The sequence below is a fragment of the Chiloscyllium plagiosum genome, chromosome 2 (assembly GCF_004010195.1).
Source record: "Chiloscyllium plagiosum isolate BGI_BamShark_2017 chromosome 2, ASM401019v2, whole genome shotgun sequence".
Taxonomy (NCBI): Eukaryota; Metazoa; Chordata; class Chondrichthyes; order Orectolobiformes; family Hemiscylliidae; genus Chiloscyllium; species Chiloscyllium plagiosum.
This window is the reverse complement of record NC_057711.1, coordinates 75,600,638-75,619,397: the sequence shown is the minus strand read 5'-3', so window position 1 is coordinate 75,619,397 and position 18,760 is coordinate 75,600,638. Positions and strand designations below refer to the sequence as shown.

The following is an 18,760-nucleotide window of genomic DNA, read 5'->3' as shown; positions in this document are numbered from 1 at the left end:
GACTGGATAGTTACTAAACATTGAAAGTTGCTTTGAGATCTTTCTAATGGATCTGAGAATGTTACCAGACAAATCTGATACTGCACTGGATTTACCTGTGGTTTCAGACTGAAATAGTGTAGGGGTGGCACATTGGCCTCACAGCACCAGGGACCTGGGTTTGATACCAGCTTTGGGCGACTGTCTGTGTGGAGTTTGCACATTCTCCCAGTGTCTGTGTGGGTTTCCTCCGGATGCTCAGTTTCCTCCCGCAGTCCAAAGATGTACAGGTCAGGTGGATTGGCCATGCTAAATTGCCCATAGTATTAGATTCATTAGTCAGGGGAAGTGGGTCTGGGAGAGTTACTCTTCAGAGGGTCGGTGTGGACTTGTTGGGCTGAAGGGCCTGTTTCCACACTGTAGGGAATCTAATCTAAAAAAAAGATTGTTACAGGGAATTTCACTTCATTTTTGTGCAGAGTCTGATACATCTCAAGATTTAAGTTACCAGTTCACAGCTGAAATTGCTTTGCATTGACCTTAAACTTACAAAATATAGCAGTATCATTCACCTGTTAAGGTATGTAGCAGTGCTTGAATGTCAGTATAAACACAGTTATTTGCTTTATCAGAGCTAACTCAGTAGAAGCATATAGAAGCAGACAGTTTTTCTCTGCAATGCTTGATTTACATGTAAGGATGTTCTCACAAGTTCTGTTTTCTTAGGATGTCATCTTAATTTTATGTGAAGGATATGGATTTTTAGTTTTTAGTGGGTTTTGGGAATATACATGATTAATATGGAAGTATATATGATAAATGATAAATATTGAATGTTCATTTGTTAAACCTATGTTTCTGTGAACTCTGTGGTAGGAATATTGGTGCAATATTGATAGGAAAAGCTATCCTATTCTATTACATCACAGTTATGGATATGGATTATTAACCTCAGTTGTGGCCTTAACCACTTGATGCTAATTCCTTTCATGTGCCTGGTACATCATCAGTAACATTTTAATGGTGATAAATGTGGTCTATTTGGTTTTGCTCTGGCATTAGCTTTGATCCAGGAAAGAAAATGTAGCTTGCTGTCAATGTCTGAAAGTCTACTATCCTGAAATTCTTGTTCCTGTGCTTTGCTTCAGCAGGTAATGAAGCCGTCAGTTGTTCAAACCAAAACATTCGTGATCAGGGTGGCAGCATGATATCGAAACCATGCAGTGAAGTTGAAAGGACGTCATTTGAGGTGATGTATAGTGCACATGTGGGCATGGGTTAACTCAGTTGGCTGGACAGTTAGTACTTGGATTAGATTAATGCTAGGAGCACTGGGTTCAATCCCAGTTCCGGCTGAAGTAAACTCTGATAGACTCCTCACTCGAGTTGTAGCAAAAAATCAGAGCACGTTGCCACATTCAGGAAAACAATTGCCAAGGACTTGCCTTTATGCAGTGAACTGAAGAAGTTTTTATAGATATAATTGACTGAATATGAGAACAATTGTTTTAATGATTTGTAGTTTTGCTCCAACTAACTGGGTGAGAACTAATTTCATTTGCATTAAGAAGTAATAAACAAAATCTTCTTAAAGGTGTTGAGGGTTTGTTTACATCTTCACCTGCATAGAAAGAAAATGCTTCCTTTCAAAGTGACCCAGAGTTTATGCCATGTGGTAAAGGAACAATGCTTGCCAGTTATCTCCCTAATAGTTGACTACAAACCTTGCTCAGGCTTTGGAGTGAATACTGTGTTTGGTCCAGCACTGTGACTGCTACAGAAATAGGTAGGATTTCAACTAATTGAGGAATTATTTCCTAACTCACAGAGTCTAAATAAGGAAGTCTAATACAAAAAAAAAATACAAATAAGATTTTAAGTATATTCAAAAAGTGAAATAAAGATTGGGAAAGATTGTTGAGAGAGGGGTAAAAGGTGGAAGAAATAAGATTTAAAAAAAACTACAGCTATTAATTACGGAGTGATGAGATTCCCAGCTGGAGGCAGGGAGAAAGTGCTGCAGTTCATAGAGTCATACAGTCATAGAGATGTACAACACGGAAACAGACACTTAGGTCCAACTCATACATGCTAACCAGATATGCCAACTCAATCTAGTCCCATCTGCCAGCACTGGGCCCATATCCCTCCAAACCCTTCCTATTCATATACCCATCCAGATGCCTTTTAAATGTTGTAATTGTACTAGCCTCCACCTGGCAGCCTCTGGTACCTCATTCCACACATACATCAACATCTGTGTGAAAAAGGTTGTCCCTTGGGTCTCTTTTATATCTTTCCCCTCTCAGTCTAAACCTATGCCCTCTAGTTCTGGACTCCCTCACCCCAGGGAAAAGACTTTGTCTATTTATCCTATCCATGTCTCTTATGATTTTATAAACCTCCATAAGGTCACCCCTCAGCCTCCGATGCTCCAGGGAAAATAGCCCCAGCCTGTTCAGCCTCTCCCTATAGCTCAAACCCTCCAACCCTGGCAACATCCTTGTAAATCTTTTCTGAACCCTTTCAAGTTTCATAACATCCTTCCAATAGGAAGGAGACCAGAATTGCACACAATATTCCAAAAGTGGCCTAACCAATGTCCTGTACAGCTGCAACATGACCTCCCAACTCCTGTACTCAATACTCTGACCAATAAAGGAAAGCATACCAAACACCTTCTTCACTATCCTATCTACCTGCGACTCTAATTTCAAGGAGCTATGAACCTGCATTCCAGGGTCTCTTTGTTCAGCAACACTCCCAGGACCTTACCATTAAGCGTACAAGTCCTGCTAAGATTTGCTTTCCCAAAATGCAGCACCTCGTATTTATCTAAATTAAACTCCTTCTCAGCCCATTGGCCCATCTGGTCAAGATCGTGTTGTAATCTGAGGTAACCCTCTTCGCTGTCCACTACACCTTCAATTTTTGTGTCATTGGCAAATTTACCAGCTTTACCTCTTATGCTCACATCCAAAACATTTATATAAATGACAAAAAGTGGTGAACCCAGCACCGATGCTTGTGGCACTCCACTGGTCACAGGCCTCCAGTCTGAAACACAACCTACCATCACAACCCTCTGTCTTCTACCTTTGAGCCAGTTCTGTATCCAAATGGCTAGTTCTTTCTGTATTCCATGAGATTTAACCTTGCTAACCAGTCTCTCATGGGGAACCTTGTCAAACGCCTTACTGAAGTCCATATAGATCATGTCTATGGCTCTGCCCTCATCAATCCTCTATGTTACTGCTTCAAAAAAGAATTAAGTTTGTGAGACATGATTTTCCACACACAAAATCATGTTGACTGTCCCTAATCAGTCCTTGTCTTTCCAAACACATGTACATCCTGTCCCTCAGGATTCCCTCCAACATCTTGCCCACCACCAATGTCAGGCTGACTGGTCTATAGTTCCCTGGCTTTCTTAAACAGTGGCACCATGTTAGCCAACCTCCAGTCTTCCGGCACCTCGCCTGTGACTATCGATGATACAAATATCTCAGCAAGGGCCCGAGCAATCACTTCCCTAGCTTCTCACAGAGTTCTAGGCTACAATTGATCAGGTCCTGGGGATTTATCCACTTTTATGCATTTGAAGACATCCAGCACTTCCTCCTCTGTAATGTGGACATTTTCCAAGATGTCACCATCTATTTCCCCACATTCTATATCTTCCATATCCTTTTACACAGTGAGCACTGATGAAAATACTTGTTTAGTGTCTCCCCCATCTTCTGCGATTCCCCGCAAATGCTGCCTTGCCTGTCTTTGAGGGGCTCTATTCTCTCCCTAGTTATCTTTTTGTCCTTAATGTATTTGTAAAAACTCTTTGGATTCTCCTTAATTCTATTTGCCAAAGCTATCTCATGTCCCCATTTTGCCCTCCTGATTTCCCTCTTAAGTATACTCCTACTGCCTTTACACTCATCTAAGGATTCACTCAATCTATCTTGTCTATGCCTGACATATGCTTTCTTCTTTTTCTTAACCAAACCCTCAATTTCTTTAGTCATCCAGCATTCCCTATATCTACCAGCCTTCCCTTTCACCCTGACAGGAATATACTTTCTCTGGATTCTCGTTATTTCATTTCTGAAGGCTTCCCATTTTCCAACCGTCCCTTTACCTGCGAACATCTGCCCCCAAACAGCTTTTGAAAGCTCTTGCCTAATACCGTCAAAATTGGCCTTTCTCCAATTTAGAACTTTAACTTTTAGGTTCGGTCTATTCTTTTCCATCACTATTTTAAATCTAATAGAATTATGGTCGCTGGCCACCAAAGTGCTCCCCCACTGACACCTCAGTCACCTGTCCAGCCTTATTTCCTAAGAGTCAGTCACGTTTTGCACCTTCTCTAGTAGGTACATCCACATACCGAATCAAAAAATTTTGTTGTACATACTTAACAAATTCCTCTCCATCTAAACCCTTAACACTATGGCAGTCCCAGTCTATGTTTGGAAAATTAAAATCCCCTGCCTTAACCACCCTGTTATTCTTAAAGATAACTGATATCTCCTTACAAATTTGATTCTCAATTTCCCTCTAACTATTAGGGAGTCTATAATACAATCCCAATAAGGTGATCATCCCTTTCTTATTTCTTAGTTCCACCCAAATAACTTCCCTGGATGTATTTCTGGGAATATTCTCCCTCAGTACAGCTGTAATGCTATCTCTTATCAAAAACACCACTTGATCTCCTCTCTTGCCTCCCTTTCTGTCCTTCCAGTAGCATTTGTATCCTGGAACATTAAGCTGCCAGTCCTGTCCATCCCTGAGCCATGTTTCTGTAATTGCTATGATATCCCAGTCCCATGTTCCTAACCATGCCCTGAGTTCATCCCTTCCCTGTTAGGCCTCTTGCATTGAAATAAATGCAGGTAAATTTATCAAACCTACCTTGTTCTCTGCTGTGTCCCTGCCTGCCCTGACTGTTTGACTCGCTTCTTTGCTCAACTGTACCAGTCTCAGATTGATTCCTTTCCTCACTATCTCCCTGGGTCCCACCCTTCCACCTTACTAGTTTAAATCCTCCTGAGCAGCTCTCGCAAATCTCCCTGCCAGTATATTAGTCACCTTCCAAGTCAGGTGCAATCTGCCGTTCTTGTACATGTCACTGCTACCCCAGAAGAGATTCCAATGATCCAAAAATGTGAATCCTTCTCCCACACACAAGCTCCTCAGCCATGCATTCATCTGCTCTATCCTCCTACTCCTGCTGGGAGTAATCGAGATACAGAGGAATCTTGATTATCCGAATATCAATTATCCAAATATCGGATTTACTGAAAAATATCTCAAGTTCCTGATAGAAACATCACATCAAAGACGTGTTTCCAACACTGATTGTGTCTTTTGTTTACAATGATTAAAAATGAACCAAGCTTACTGAAATGCTGCTGAAAGCCCAGGCACCGTCTCCAAATGACTGACTGCCAGCTCCCTCTCTCTCTCTCTCTCCATACTTTCCCTGGAGTTCTAAACAGGGGTGTACAATGAACCCCCCTTCTCCATATAACCTCTTCAACACTGTCCTGTACAGGGCAAAGATGGAACTTGTCAAAAAGTTGCAGTAAAAAGCTGTGTGTCTGGCTATGTGTGTGTGTGCGCACATGCCTGTGCTTATGCTAGCTATTTGGAGACTAACCCCCCCTAAAGGCAGATTAGATTAGATTAGATTAGATTAGATTAGATTACTTACAATGTGGAAACAGGCCCGATGGCCCAACAAGTCCACACCGACCTGCCGAAGCGTATACCACCCAGACCCATACTCCTACATTTACCCCTTCAGCTAACACTACGGGCAATTTAGCATGGCCAATTCACCTAACCTGCACATTTTTGGACTGTGGGAGGAAACCGGAGCACCCGGAGGAAACCCACGCAGACACGGGGAGAATGTGCAAACTCCACACAGAGAGTCACCTGAGGCGGGAGTTGAACCTGGGTCTCTGGCGCTGTGAGGCAGCAGTGCTAACCACTGTGCCACCGTGCCGCCCACAAGGCAGCAACAGTCTTCCTGTTGGTGTCCAGTCCAGCTGCCCTGGAGGGGGGTTATGGATGGGTTTGGTGGTGGTGGGGTGCCTGAGGTCGGGAGGGGTGTGGATGGTGTGCAGGGGTTGGGGCAGATAGCGCCAGGGATGGACGGGGAGGGTGGAGCGGATGGGGTCTCACGGTGGGGGGGAGGATGTTTGCCCATCTCATTTGGATAATTGAGGTTCCTCTGTATTACTTCTCTCTAGGACCTCCTTTTTGAATTCCTGCCTAACGCTCTATATTTTCCAATCAGAATCTCAACCTTTTTCCTTCCTATGTCGTTGGTTCCAATGTGTACAGTGACCTCCTGCTGATCCTGCTCCCCTTGAGAACATTCTGTAATCTCTCTCAGACATCCTTGATCCTAGCACCAGGAATGCAACACACCATTCTGATTTTTTGTTGCTGGTCACAGAAACATCTGTCTGTACCTCAGACTAGAGAGTCCCTTAACACAATCGATCGCTTGGAACCCGATGTACCTCTCATTGCATTAGAACCAGTCTCGATACCAGAAACTTGGATATTCGTGCTACATTCCCCTGAGAGTCCACCACCCCTTACATTTTCCAAAACAGCATACTTATTTGAAATGGGGATAGCCACAGAAGACTCCTGCGCTACCTGCCTACCTGTCCTGGAGTTAACCCATCTATGTTACTGTAACCGCGACTTTGCCCCGTTCCTATAACTGCCATCCATCACACTCCCTTGCTCTTGTAAATTCCTCATTGCCTCCAACTGTTGCTCCAACCATTTAATCTGATGGGATTTGCAACCAACAGCATTTATTGCAAGTATAATCCTCAGTAACACGTAAACTCTCCCTAAACCCCCATATCCGACAAGAAGAGCATATCACTCTACTAAGGGCCATTTTTGCTTCTTCCAATCTGCAGACCCAGAAAATGGCACTGTCTTATTCCTCTACAAAACACTGCTCCAGGCTAACTTAATACTTCTTGCTTTTTTTAAAAGTTTAATTGAGAGGCCCCAAATAAAACATATAATCAAGAAAGAACCCACTCTATTCACTACTGCAGACTTCTAGCAAGGCCCCAAGGCCACATTTAAAACTATTCACCTATCTGTCTTTGTGCTGTGACCTCTCCCAAACAGATTCCTCCAAGATTACTTGTGAATTTCACTGTTTGTTAATTTTCCCAGACGCACTCTGACGTCCGGCAATAGATGAATTCAACAGCAAAGGCAGGAACTGTGCAGGTTCACTGCTGTGTCAGTTAGCAGCGTGGGCTTCTTTTTCTCTCTATCTCACTTTCCTGCACAGACCATGTGCTGCTTTTGTCTGTTTATCTCCCTTTTAAAAGTCCATTGTTTTGACTTTTCTTTTTCTCCAAAGTTCCAAAACAATGCAACAGTACGTAAAACAGTAATTGCTGCTCCTGGATTTTGAGGAAATCACCTTCGACACCTAAAATACCTCAAAAAAAAAAGAGCAGCCTGTTACAGCCAGAAATTTTTCCCGCCCTCCATCTTGGATTACTCAGAATCCTTTTGAAGTAAAGTCATACCAGACTAGAAATGTTAACTCCTTTTTTTCTCTCTGATGCTGTCAAACCTGTTGCATCTCTGTACCATCCTCTCTATATGTTCCAGATTTCCAGCATCCAAAATATTTTGATTGATTTACAGAGTGCTGTTTTCCATAGAATCCCTACAGTGTGGGAACAGGCCCTTCAGCCCAACAAGTCCAAACCAACCCTCCGAAGAGTATCCCATCCAAACCCATTCCCCTAGCTATTACTCTACACTTGCCCCTAACTAACACATCCCTGAACACTCTAGGCAATTTAGCATTACCAATTCATCTTGGACTGTAGGAGAAAACTGGAGCACCTGGAGGCTGCCCGCGCAGACATGGGGAGAACATGCAAACTCCACAAAGACAGTCGCCCGAGGCTGGAATTGAACCCAGGTCCCTGGTGCTATGAAGCAGAGGTGCTAACCACTGAACCACTGTGCTGCCAAGTTCATTCTATTAGTTCATTCTTTTCCTCAGACCCCACACGTTGCTTAACTGCTACAAATACTTTTAAAAATGAATCTGCCACCTGGGGATACCAAGTTCCAATTCTGCCCTGGACATACCCTGTACCTGGTGGGGTACACTTTGGCTTATTATAAAGGCTTTATGGGTGTTTTACTTATTGTATGGCCTGCCAGATTAATCTGAATTCTTAGGAGGCTGGAGACATAGGGACTACCAGTGTAATAAGTGTCTTTCTCAATCCTTCATGTCACTGGCCATGCCGGGGCCAGGGAAAGACTTTGTCCAGAAACAAAGGCATGGAAATTCCTGTGCACATCTGGAACACAATGGTTCTGTGACTGAATCAAGTTTACAGAAATTTCACAGGTACTGCAATGGAATTCTGCAGGAATGATCAAGGAGTTTGAATACCTATGTTTTGAATTGTGCTCTAAGAGCCAGGGCAATGAGATTTTGCATCCAGTTGATTTTTGTCTAGGAAAAAAGGACTTAAGCACCTTGTCAGCAAAAAGTGAGAACTAATAATAACTGTATGCGATGTCTGGAAAAATATTTTTTAAAAAAGACATATGTTCATCTTTCAATGTGACACTTCTTTCTCATGAAAATATTTTTCTGACATCATTAGTAATTCTTATCCCAAATATATTAGGTGATAGGTGTTTAAAACACAATAAAAGAATTCTGACATAAAGTAAAACACAGTTGCTATTGAAAAGTTGAAGTAAAGTCAGAAAATTATTGGAATTGGAAAAGCAAAATATTGCAAATGTTTGAAATCTGAAGTGAAAAGAATAGAAAGTATTGGAAATCAGTAAGGCAGGCTGCATCGCGGATGGAAAAGCAGATGTGATGCTTCAGATCAATCAAAGACCACAAGCTAACAAAGTTAACTCTGTTTCTTTATCCACAAGCTCTGGCAGACCATAAAACCATAATATAGAAGAGTGGAAGTAAGGCCATCAAGTCCACTCTGCCATTTAATCATGGCTGATGGGCATTTCAATTCAACTTACCTGCACTCTCCCTGTAGCCTTAATTCCTTGTGAGATTAAGAATTTATCAATCTCTGCCTTGGAGACATTTAATGTCCCGGCCTTCACTGCACTCAGTGGCAAAGAATTCCACAGGCCCACCACTCTCTGGCTGAAGAAAAGCCTCCTCATTTCCGTACAAAATTGACCCCCTCTAATTCTAAGGCTGTGCACATGGGGCCTAGTCTCCTCCACCACCCCAACGGAAACAACTTTCCAACATCCACCCTTTCTAAGCCATGCATTATTTTGTAAGTTTGTATTAGATCTCCCCTCAACCTTCTGATCTCAAATGAATACAATCCCAGGATCCTCAGCCGTTCATCATATGTTAGGCCAGCTGTTCCAGGGATCATCCATGTGAATCTCTGCTGGACACGCTCCAGTGCCAGTATGTCCTTCCTGAGGTGTGGGGCCCAAAATTGGACACAGTATTCCAAATGGGGTCTAACTAGAGCTTTATAAAGTCTCAGTAGCACATCGCTGCTTTTATATTCCAACCCTCTTGAGATAAATGACAACAATGCATTCGCTTTCTTAATCACAGACTCAACCTGGACAAGCACTTGCAGATCCCTTTGTACTTTGGCTTTATGAATTTTCTCACCGTTTAGAAAATAGTCCATGCCTGTATTCTTTTTTCCAAAGTGCAAGACATTGCGTTTGCTCACGTTGAATTTCATCAGCCATTTCCTGGGTCACTCTCCTAAACTGTCTCAATCTTTCTGTAGCCTCCCCACGTCCTCCTCTGTACCTGCCTGTCCACCTAACTTTGAATCATTGGCAAACTTTGCCAGAATGCCCCCAGTGAACAGCTCTGGCCCCAACATTGAACCCTGCGGGACACCATTGTCACTGGCTGCCTTTCCAAAAAAGAACATTTTATCTTAACTCTCTGCTTTCTGTCAGACAGCCAATCCTCAATCCATGCCAACAGCTCACCTCAAACACCATGGGCCTTCACCTTACTCAGCAGCCTCCCATGAGGCACTTTATCAAAGACCTTTTGGAAGTCTAAATAGAAACATCCACTGGGTTTCCCTGGTCTAACCTACTTTTACCTCTTCAAAGAATTCTAACAGATTTGTCAGGCAAGACCTTCCTTTACTAAATCCATCTGACTTGTTCTAATCCAACCCTGCACTACCAAGAATTTAGAAATCTCATCCTTGACAATGGATTCTAGAAGTTTACTAACAAGTGAGGTTAGGCGAATCGGCCTATAGTTTTCCACCTTTTTTCTTGATCCTTTCTTGAACAAGAGTATTAGAACAGTGATTTTCCAATCATCTGGGACCTTCCCAGACTCCAGTGACTTTTGAAAGATTACAGTCAGCACCTCTGCTATTTCCTCAGCCACCTCCCTCAGAACTCTCGGATGTAGCCCATTGGAGCCAGGCAATTTATCAAGTTTTAGATCTTTTAGCTTTTAAAGCACTTTCTATTTTGTAATGGCTACCATACTCAACTCTGCCCCCTGACTCTCCTTAATTGTTGGGATATTACTCCTGTCTTCCACTGTGAAGACTGACGCAAAGTACTTATTAAGTTCCTCAGTTATTTCCTTATCTCCCATCACTAGTCTTCCTGCATTAATTTGGAGTGGCCCAATGTCTATTTTTGCCTCTCATTTGTTTCTTATGTATTGAAAGAAACTTTTACTATCATTTCTAATATTATTGGCTAGCCTACCTTCATATTTGATCCTCTCCTTCCTTATTTCTCTCTTTGTTATCCTCTGTTTGTTTTTTAGTCTTCCCAATCTTCTGATTTTCCAGTGCTCTTGGCCACTTTATAGGCTCTTTCTTTTTGTTTGATACATTTCCTGACTTCCTTTGCCACCCATAGCTGTCTAATTCCACCCCGCCTCCCACTCCCAGATAATCTTTTATTTGGGATGAACCTCTGTACTGTGTCCTCAATTACATCCAGAAACTCCTGCCATTGTTGCTCTACTGTCTTTCCCACTAGGCTCTGCTTCCAGTCAATTTTCGTCAGTTCCTCTCTCATGCACCTTTGTTTAACTGTAACACCATTACATCCGATTTTGCTTTCTCTCTTTCAAACTGTAGACCGAACTCTACCATATTATGATCGCTGCTTCCTAAGTGTTCCCTTACTTTAAGATCTTTTATAAAGTCTGACTCATTACTTAGCACTAAATCCAGAATAGCCTGCTCCCTTGTGGGCTCCATCACAAGATGTTCCAAAAAGCCATCCTGTAAGCATTGCATGAATTCCCTTTCTTTGGATCCACTGGCAATAGTATTGACCCAGTCCACTTGCATATTGAAGTCCCCCATGATCACTGTGACCTTGCTTTTCTGCCATGCCCTATCTATTTCCTGGTATGTCTTGCGCCCCTGGTCCTGACCACTGTTAGGAGGTCTGTACATAACTCTCATTATGGTGTTTTTGCCTTTGTGGTTCCTCAACTCCTCCCACACAGACTAAACATCATCTGACCCTGTGTCATTCAGTGCCATAGATTTAATTTCATTCTTAATAAACAAGGTAATCCTACCCCCTCTGCCCACCTCCCTGTCTTTTCGTTAAGTTTGAAATCTTTGGATGTTTAACTGTCAGTCCTGAACCTCCTGCAACCACATCTCTGTGATGCCACATCATAATCATTCACAATAATTTGTGCCATTAATTCATCTACTGTGTTACAAATTCAGTTGAGTACCTACAATATTTTCTGTTTTAATACAAACATTTCTGAATCTTGCCTTTATTTTGCTGATGTACTTGTGTGATAGTTTTATTGCTGAATTACTACTTCATGTTGTGCAAAGTGAAAGACAAATAATTAGAATATTTCTAAATTTTCAGGATCTGACTAAAGATTTGTTTTTGCCGAATAACCTAAGCAGGAAGTCATCGTAAGTATTTTAGTCATTTTCTTAATTAACTGCCCATTTTCTAGATGGAAAAGGCAGGAATCACAACACAATATTGGACAGGCCTTCTTAGAGTTGGTAGCTATGCTGTGTGTGTAATTTTCATGCACCATAACTGTGACTTAAAATAGAATTGATGTTTAGGAAGTGGGGACCGGAGAGTTATTAAACATTACAAGTTGCTTTGAGATCTCTCTAATGGATCTGAGAATGTTACTAGACAAATTTGTCACTGCACTGGATTTACAAATGGTTTCAGACTGAAATAGTGTAGAAATACTGCTTGTAGGGAATCTCACTTCATTTTTATGCAGAGCCCGATACATCTCTAAATATATGCTGTCGGGTCACAGCATAGTTTTGGTTGAAGTAATATGATATCTTTATCTCTCTAGTAGATTGTGACTTTTTTCACTGCATTTCAACAATCATTGCTCTCCAATACTTAGATTCAGAATGTATATCAAAATATATTAATTATCTGAAGTGACTTTAAAAAAAAAAGCCATTGTTGGCTAGATCAACATTTAATGCTTTAAGAGAATGGTGGTGAGCTGCCTCCTTGAACTGCAGAGTGTATTTGCAGGAAATACTCCCACTACACCATCAAGGAGGGAATTCCAGGATGTTGACCCAGCAACACTAAAGGAATGGGGATATATTTCCAAGTCAGGATGGTGAGTAGTTTTGGGGAGAACTTGTAGCTGGTGAAGTTTCCATGTATCTGCTGGAATTTCCTTTTGGTCTTACAACCTGACATTGCACCAAGAAAATATTTAACCCAATAATCTACGGGAGCACCTTTAAATTCCCAGCTTTGTGCTGTGCTATAAAATGTCAGGCATTAAAAAAAAAATCAATTAGTTCATTGATTGTTATTCTCTTAACACATCAGATTGAAATGAATTTGTAAGTAAGCATAATTAGCAGCTTCATTGAGAAAAGTCAAATATATCTCTTACAAAAACTTGGACAAGGATGATATGGATGATGTGGACAATGTTAATGAAAATTTGACACAGCTCAGTTAGATTTATAGCCACTCTGCCCTCCAATATATTTCAATGCCAAAATACTAAGGGACCTTTAATGCAGCATTGTTACACCTTCCACATTATTTATTCTGCAGTCAAATGAAATAGCACTGATTTAGTGGCAGTTTTAGGTGGAGCTGTGCTCCTATGAAGTAGGTTGAGACTAGTTTTCACACAAGGCCTTCACAAAGGGGAAACTTCTGCCTTAAAGGTTTGACCTTGGGGCTGCCAAGCCTCCGGGAATGCCTGGGAATCTCTCAAATTGGTTATCTATGTCCCATTGACTTTAAACACTGCTATTTTTAAGAGGCAACTTGGCTTTTGAGATCCCGAGGGTGCTTGATAGGGTAGACCCAGAGAGGGTGTTTCCCCTTTTGGGAGAATCTATAACCCATGGTTACTATTTTAGTCCAGAGATGCAAAGAACTTTTTTTTCTTTCAGAGGATTCTCAAACTTTGGAATACTCTTTTCCTCAAAAGATGTTGGAAGCAGTGACTTTGAATATTATTAAAGGCAGAGGTGGATAGATTCTTCTAAGTAAAGGAATGAAAGGTTGTGAGGGACAAGTGGGAATGTGGAGTTGAGGTTGCAATCAGATTAACCATGATTTTATTAAATGGTGGATGTGCAAGATGGCCTACTCCTGTTTCTAACTTGTTTCTTTCAAATAAGATCACCTCTTGGACTTCTAAATTGTGGTAGATGCAGGTCCAGTGGTTTCTCACAAGACAGCCCCACATCCCATGAATCAGTTAAGTGAACCTTCTTTGCACTCTTTTCAAAGAGATTCTATCCCTTCTTCAAAAAAAAGACCAAAACTATATACTGTACTCCACATGTAGTCTCACCAATGCCCTGCACAAATTGAACAAACTTCCTTACCTTTATATAGCATTCCCCTTGGAAGTTGCTATTTTATGAGGGGACCTTTCCAAAACCTTGGGAAAGTTGGAAAATAAAAGAGAGACAAAGAGGTAGACAGCACAGAAAAAGGCCATTGAACCCAATGACCCTGTGTAGGTCAGAGATGTGCACCTAACTATGCTAATCCCATTATTTAGCATTTGGCCTATAGCCTTGCATGCCTTGGCATCTCAAGTGTATATCTAAATAATGATTATGAGTATTTCTGTCTCTATCACCCTGACAGGCAATGAGTTCCAAATTCTCACCAGCCTCTGGATGAAAATATTTTTCCTTGCATTCCTTCTGCCCCTTACCTTAAGTCTGTGCCGCCTAGTCATTGAGCCATCTACTGTGGGGAATAGTTCCTTCCCATCTTCCCTGCCTATGCCTTTCATAATTTCATACACACAATCATGTCCTCTCTACCAAGGAAAACAACTGTGACTGACGCAATTTCTTTTCATAACTGAGAGCTCAGGCAACATCTGGTAAATCTGTTCTGCACCCTCTCCAATCCAATCACGTCTCTTCTATAATGTGGATTCCAGAACATCATACAGTGTTCCAGCTGTAGTCTAACCAGCATTGTATGCAGTTCCAGCATCACCTCCCTGCTGTTAGCCAATAAATTTAAGTATCACATATGCCTTCTTGATCACTTTATCTACCTGTCCTGCAACCTTAAGGGACTATTGGATATGCTCCATATGTCCTACTATTCATCATGTATTTCCTTGTCTTTTTGTCCTCCCCACGTGCATCACCTTACACTTCTCCATTTTGGAATCCATTTGCTGTTAATCTGCCCATCTGATCAGTCCATCTTTATCCTTCTGTAATTTAAGGATATCATCCTCACTATTTACTGCACACCAATTTCGCATCATCTGTGAACTTATCGAAAAGCATCCTGCATTCAAGTTCCAATCATTTACATATACCACAAACAGCAAGGGCCCCAATACTGATCCCTATGGAACCCCACTGGACACAGGCTTCCAGTCATAGAAACAACCCTCACTATTATATTCTGCTTCATGCTCCTCAGCCAATTCTAGATCCAAATTTAAGTGGATCCCCTGGACTTTTACCTTTTATCAATCTTCTATGTGGGACCTTAAAAAAAGCCCTGCTGAAGTCCAAGTAGAGAATATCAACTGCATTGCCCTCACCCACAAACCTGGTCACCTCTTTAAAATATTCAATCAAGTTGGTCAGAAATCACCTCTCTTAAATTAAATTTTGCTGACTTTTCTTGTTTAATTCCTGCCCCTTCAAATGCAGATTAATTCTGTTCCTCAGTATTGCTTCCAACAGTTTTCCCAGCACTGACATTAGATTGATTGGTCTGTAGATTTCTGGTTTATTTCTTCCTCCTTGAATAACGTTACAACATTACCTGTCCTCCAATCCTCTGGCACCTCTCCTGTGGGCAGAAAGGAATTGAAAATTATTGTCAGTACGACTGTTATTTCCTCCCTTGCCTCACTCATCAGCCTGGGACACGTTTCATCTGACCCTGGAGATTTATTTACATTTACTTTATTCGTCATTCTTTAGTGTTTTTAATATTCTATTCAATCTTCTGATCTACCACTAATCTTCATGGAATTGTATGCTTTTGCTTTAATTCTGATATCATCTTTGACTTGGGTTTTTAGCCGTGAATGATCCACCCTTCTCCTAGAGTGTGTCTTTTTCACTGGAATATATGTTTGCTGAGTGTTATGAAGTATCTCCTTAACTTTTTTTTGTCCTTTACATATCCTCTGACTTATTGCTCAGCCTAATTTTCCTGTTCACTCTCTTTTCATTCCCGTATTCTTGCCATTATTTGAGTTGAAAATGTAAGCCTTCGTTCCATTCCCCTCTACATCAAATTGAATGCAAAGTTCAGTCATTTTATGATCACTGCTATCTAGGTGTGCCTAAGCTTGTGCCTTCCATCTGATTTTATTTCCTTTCTGTTTTAGTCACTATTCATGGATATTGATTTCAGTGAGTGATATTGCTGAGGGTAAAAGGTAAATAAAGTTTGAGATTCAGCAAAGTCAAGAAAGAGAAATCTGCACGGCATTAATCATTGGTGCCTTTTGCCAGGGCAGTTCATTCGGTTAACTATTTAGTTGGTTAGACTCTGAGATCGGGTGATGACAGCAGAGTGAAGTGGCAGATGAGGAAACTCTGTATAATATCTGCAAATGCTCAGACTACGAAAATAAACTTCCAAAAGAAAGACATGCTGTAAACCTCCCAAGCATTGTGGGAACACTTTGTATCAGAGCAGCGACAGTAAAATATTATAATTTCTGTTCAGTAAGTCACTGGCTTCTGCGGTGTTCCCTGTTCACACAACACATTTCTTTTCTAACTTTGTTTTTAAATTGATCCAATCTTAGATTGATTCTTTCACCTCAGCACTGTGTACCTCAACAATTTACAGGTGTGGCTCTAAACTAAATAAATGTTACGTTGAAACATTTGCCAGAACAGATTGCAGGGCAGACCAGTTCTTCGATTGTCATTCAGACGGTCAACTACAAATTAATTTTAATCACAAGCGAAACCACAGAGTGGGCAGGATCCATCACAAGCTCAGTTATATCAGAGCAGATGAACATCAATTATCAATTAAGTAATGGTCCAATAATTCTTTTTTGATTGTATCCAGACATAGTTTTGGATTCAAAGCAAGTAATTAAACTATTGACTATTCACCTGGCATTTTAATTTGCTTATTTCTGTTTTGGTTATTACCGGTAATAATCTGGTCAAACAGAATCTTTGGATCAACCATTTTCAGCTGCTTCAACAACTACCTTAGCCTCCACTATAAGGTCAGAAGTGGGTATCGTTCATTGGGAATTGCACAATGTTCAGCATCATTCACGATTCCTCAGGTACTGAAGCAGTCTATGTCCAAATGCAATAAGACCTGAACAATATACAGGCTTGGGGTGACAAGTGGCAAGTAACATTCATACCACACAAATGCGAGGAAGTGACTATCTCCTTTAAGAGAGAATCCCACCATTACCTCTTGACATTCAATAGTGTTACCATTTTGACTCCCTAACATCAATATCCATGGTGTTATCATTGACCAGGAACTAGAGTCATAGAGATGTACAGCATGGAAACAGAACCTTCGGTCCAACCCGTCCATGCCGACCAGATATCCCAACCCAATCTAGTCCCACCTGCCAGCACCCGGCCCATATCCCTCCAAACCCTTCCTATTCATATACCCATCCAAATGCCTCTTAAATGTTGCAATTGTACCAGCCTCTACCACTTCCTCTGGCAGCTCATTCCATACACGTACCACCCTGTTTTTCTCTTTTATATCTTTCCCCTCTCACCCTAAATCTATGCCCTCTAGTTCTGGACTCCCCAATCCCAGGGAAAAGACTTTGTCTATTTATCCTATCCATACCCTTCATAATCTTGTAAACCTCGATATGTCACCCCTCAGCCTCCGACTCTCCAGGGAAAACAGCCCCAGCCTGTTCAGCCTCTCCCTATAGCTCAAATCCTCCAACCCTGGCGACATCCTTGTAAACCTTTTCTGAACACTTTCAAGTTTCACAACATCTTTCCAATAGGAAGGAGACCAGAATTGCATGTAATACTCCAACAGTGGCCTTGCCAATGTCCTGTACGGCCGCAACATGACCTCCCAACCCCTGTACTCAATACTCTGACCAATAAAGGAAAGCATACCAAATACCTTGTTCACTATCCTATCTACCTGTGACTCCACTTTCAAGGAGCTATGAACCTGCACTCCAAGGTCTCTTTGTTCAGCAACACTCCCTAGAACCTTACCAGTAAGTATATAAGTCCTGCTGAGATTTGCTTTCCCAAAATGCAGCACCTGGCATTTATTTGAATTAAACTCCATTTGCCACTTCTCAGCCCATTGGCCCATCTGGTCAAGATCCCATTGTAGTCTGAGGTAACTCTGTTCGCTGTCCACTACGCCTCCAATTTTTGTGTCATCAGGAAACTTACTAACTGTAACTCTTATGTTCACATCCAAATCATTTATGTAAATGACAGAAAGTAGAGGACCCAGCACCGATCCTTTTGGAGGTCACAGGCCTCCAGTCTGAAAAACAACCCTCCACCACCACCCTCTGTCTTCTATCTTTGAGCCAGTTCTGTATCCAAATGGCTAGTTCTCCCTGTGTTACATGAGATCTAACCTTGCTAATCAGTCTCCCTTGTCGAACGCCTGACTGAAGTCCATATAGATCACATCTACAGCTCTGCCCTCATCAATCTTCTTTGTTACTTCTTCAAAAAAACTCAATCAAGTTTGTGAGATGTGATTTCCCACGCACAAAGCCATGTTGACGATCCCTAATCAGTCCTTGCCTTTCCAAATACATATACATCCTGTCCCTCAGGATTCCCTCCAACAACTTGCCCACCACTGAGGTCAGGATCACCAGTCTATAGTTCCCTGGCTTGTCTTTACCCCCCTTCTTAAACAGTGACACCACGTTTGCCAAGCTTCAGTCTTCTGCCACCTCACCTGTGACTATCGATGTTACAAATATCTCAGCAAGAGGCCCAGCAATCACTTCTCTAGCTTTCCACAGAGTTCTCGGGTATACCTGATCAGGTCCTGGGGATTTATCAACCTTTAACTGTTTCAAGACATCCAGCACTTCCCCCTCTGTAATCTGGACATTTTGCAAGATGTCACCATCTATTTCCCTACAGTCTATATCTTCCATGTCCTTTTCCACAGTAAATACTGATGCAAAATATTCATTTAGTATCTCCCCCATTTTCTGTGGCTCCACACAAAGGCCACCTTGCTGATCTTTGAGGGG

The 18,760-nt window shown here is 41.6% G+C and overlaps 1 protein-coding gene across 6 annotated transcripts in view; it reads left to right on the top strand.

The window, feature by feature from the left end:
* Positions 1–18,760, top strand: part of trpm6 (transient receptor potential cation channel, subfamily M, member 6) — a 177,285-nt gene that overhangs the window by 127,360 nt on the left and 31,165 nt on the right. For 5 of the 6 annotated variants that reach the window (XM_043712212.1, XM_043712207.1, XM_043712191.1 and 2 more), the window contains 2 exons: positions 1,128–1,228; positions 11,908–11,957. In XM_043712212.1, coding sequence (XP_043568147.1) covers positions 1,128–1,228; positions 11,908–11,957 — 151 coding nt within the window. The remainder of the gene's footprint in view (positions 1–1,127; positions 1,229–11,907; positions 11,958–18,760) is intronic. The other variant, XM_043712192.1, reaches the window with a different exon arrangement.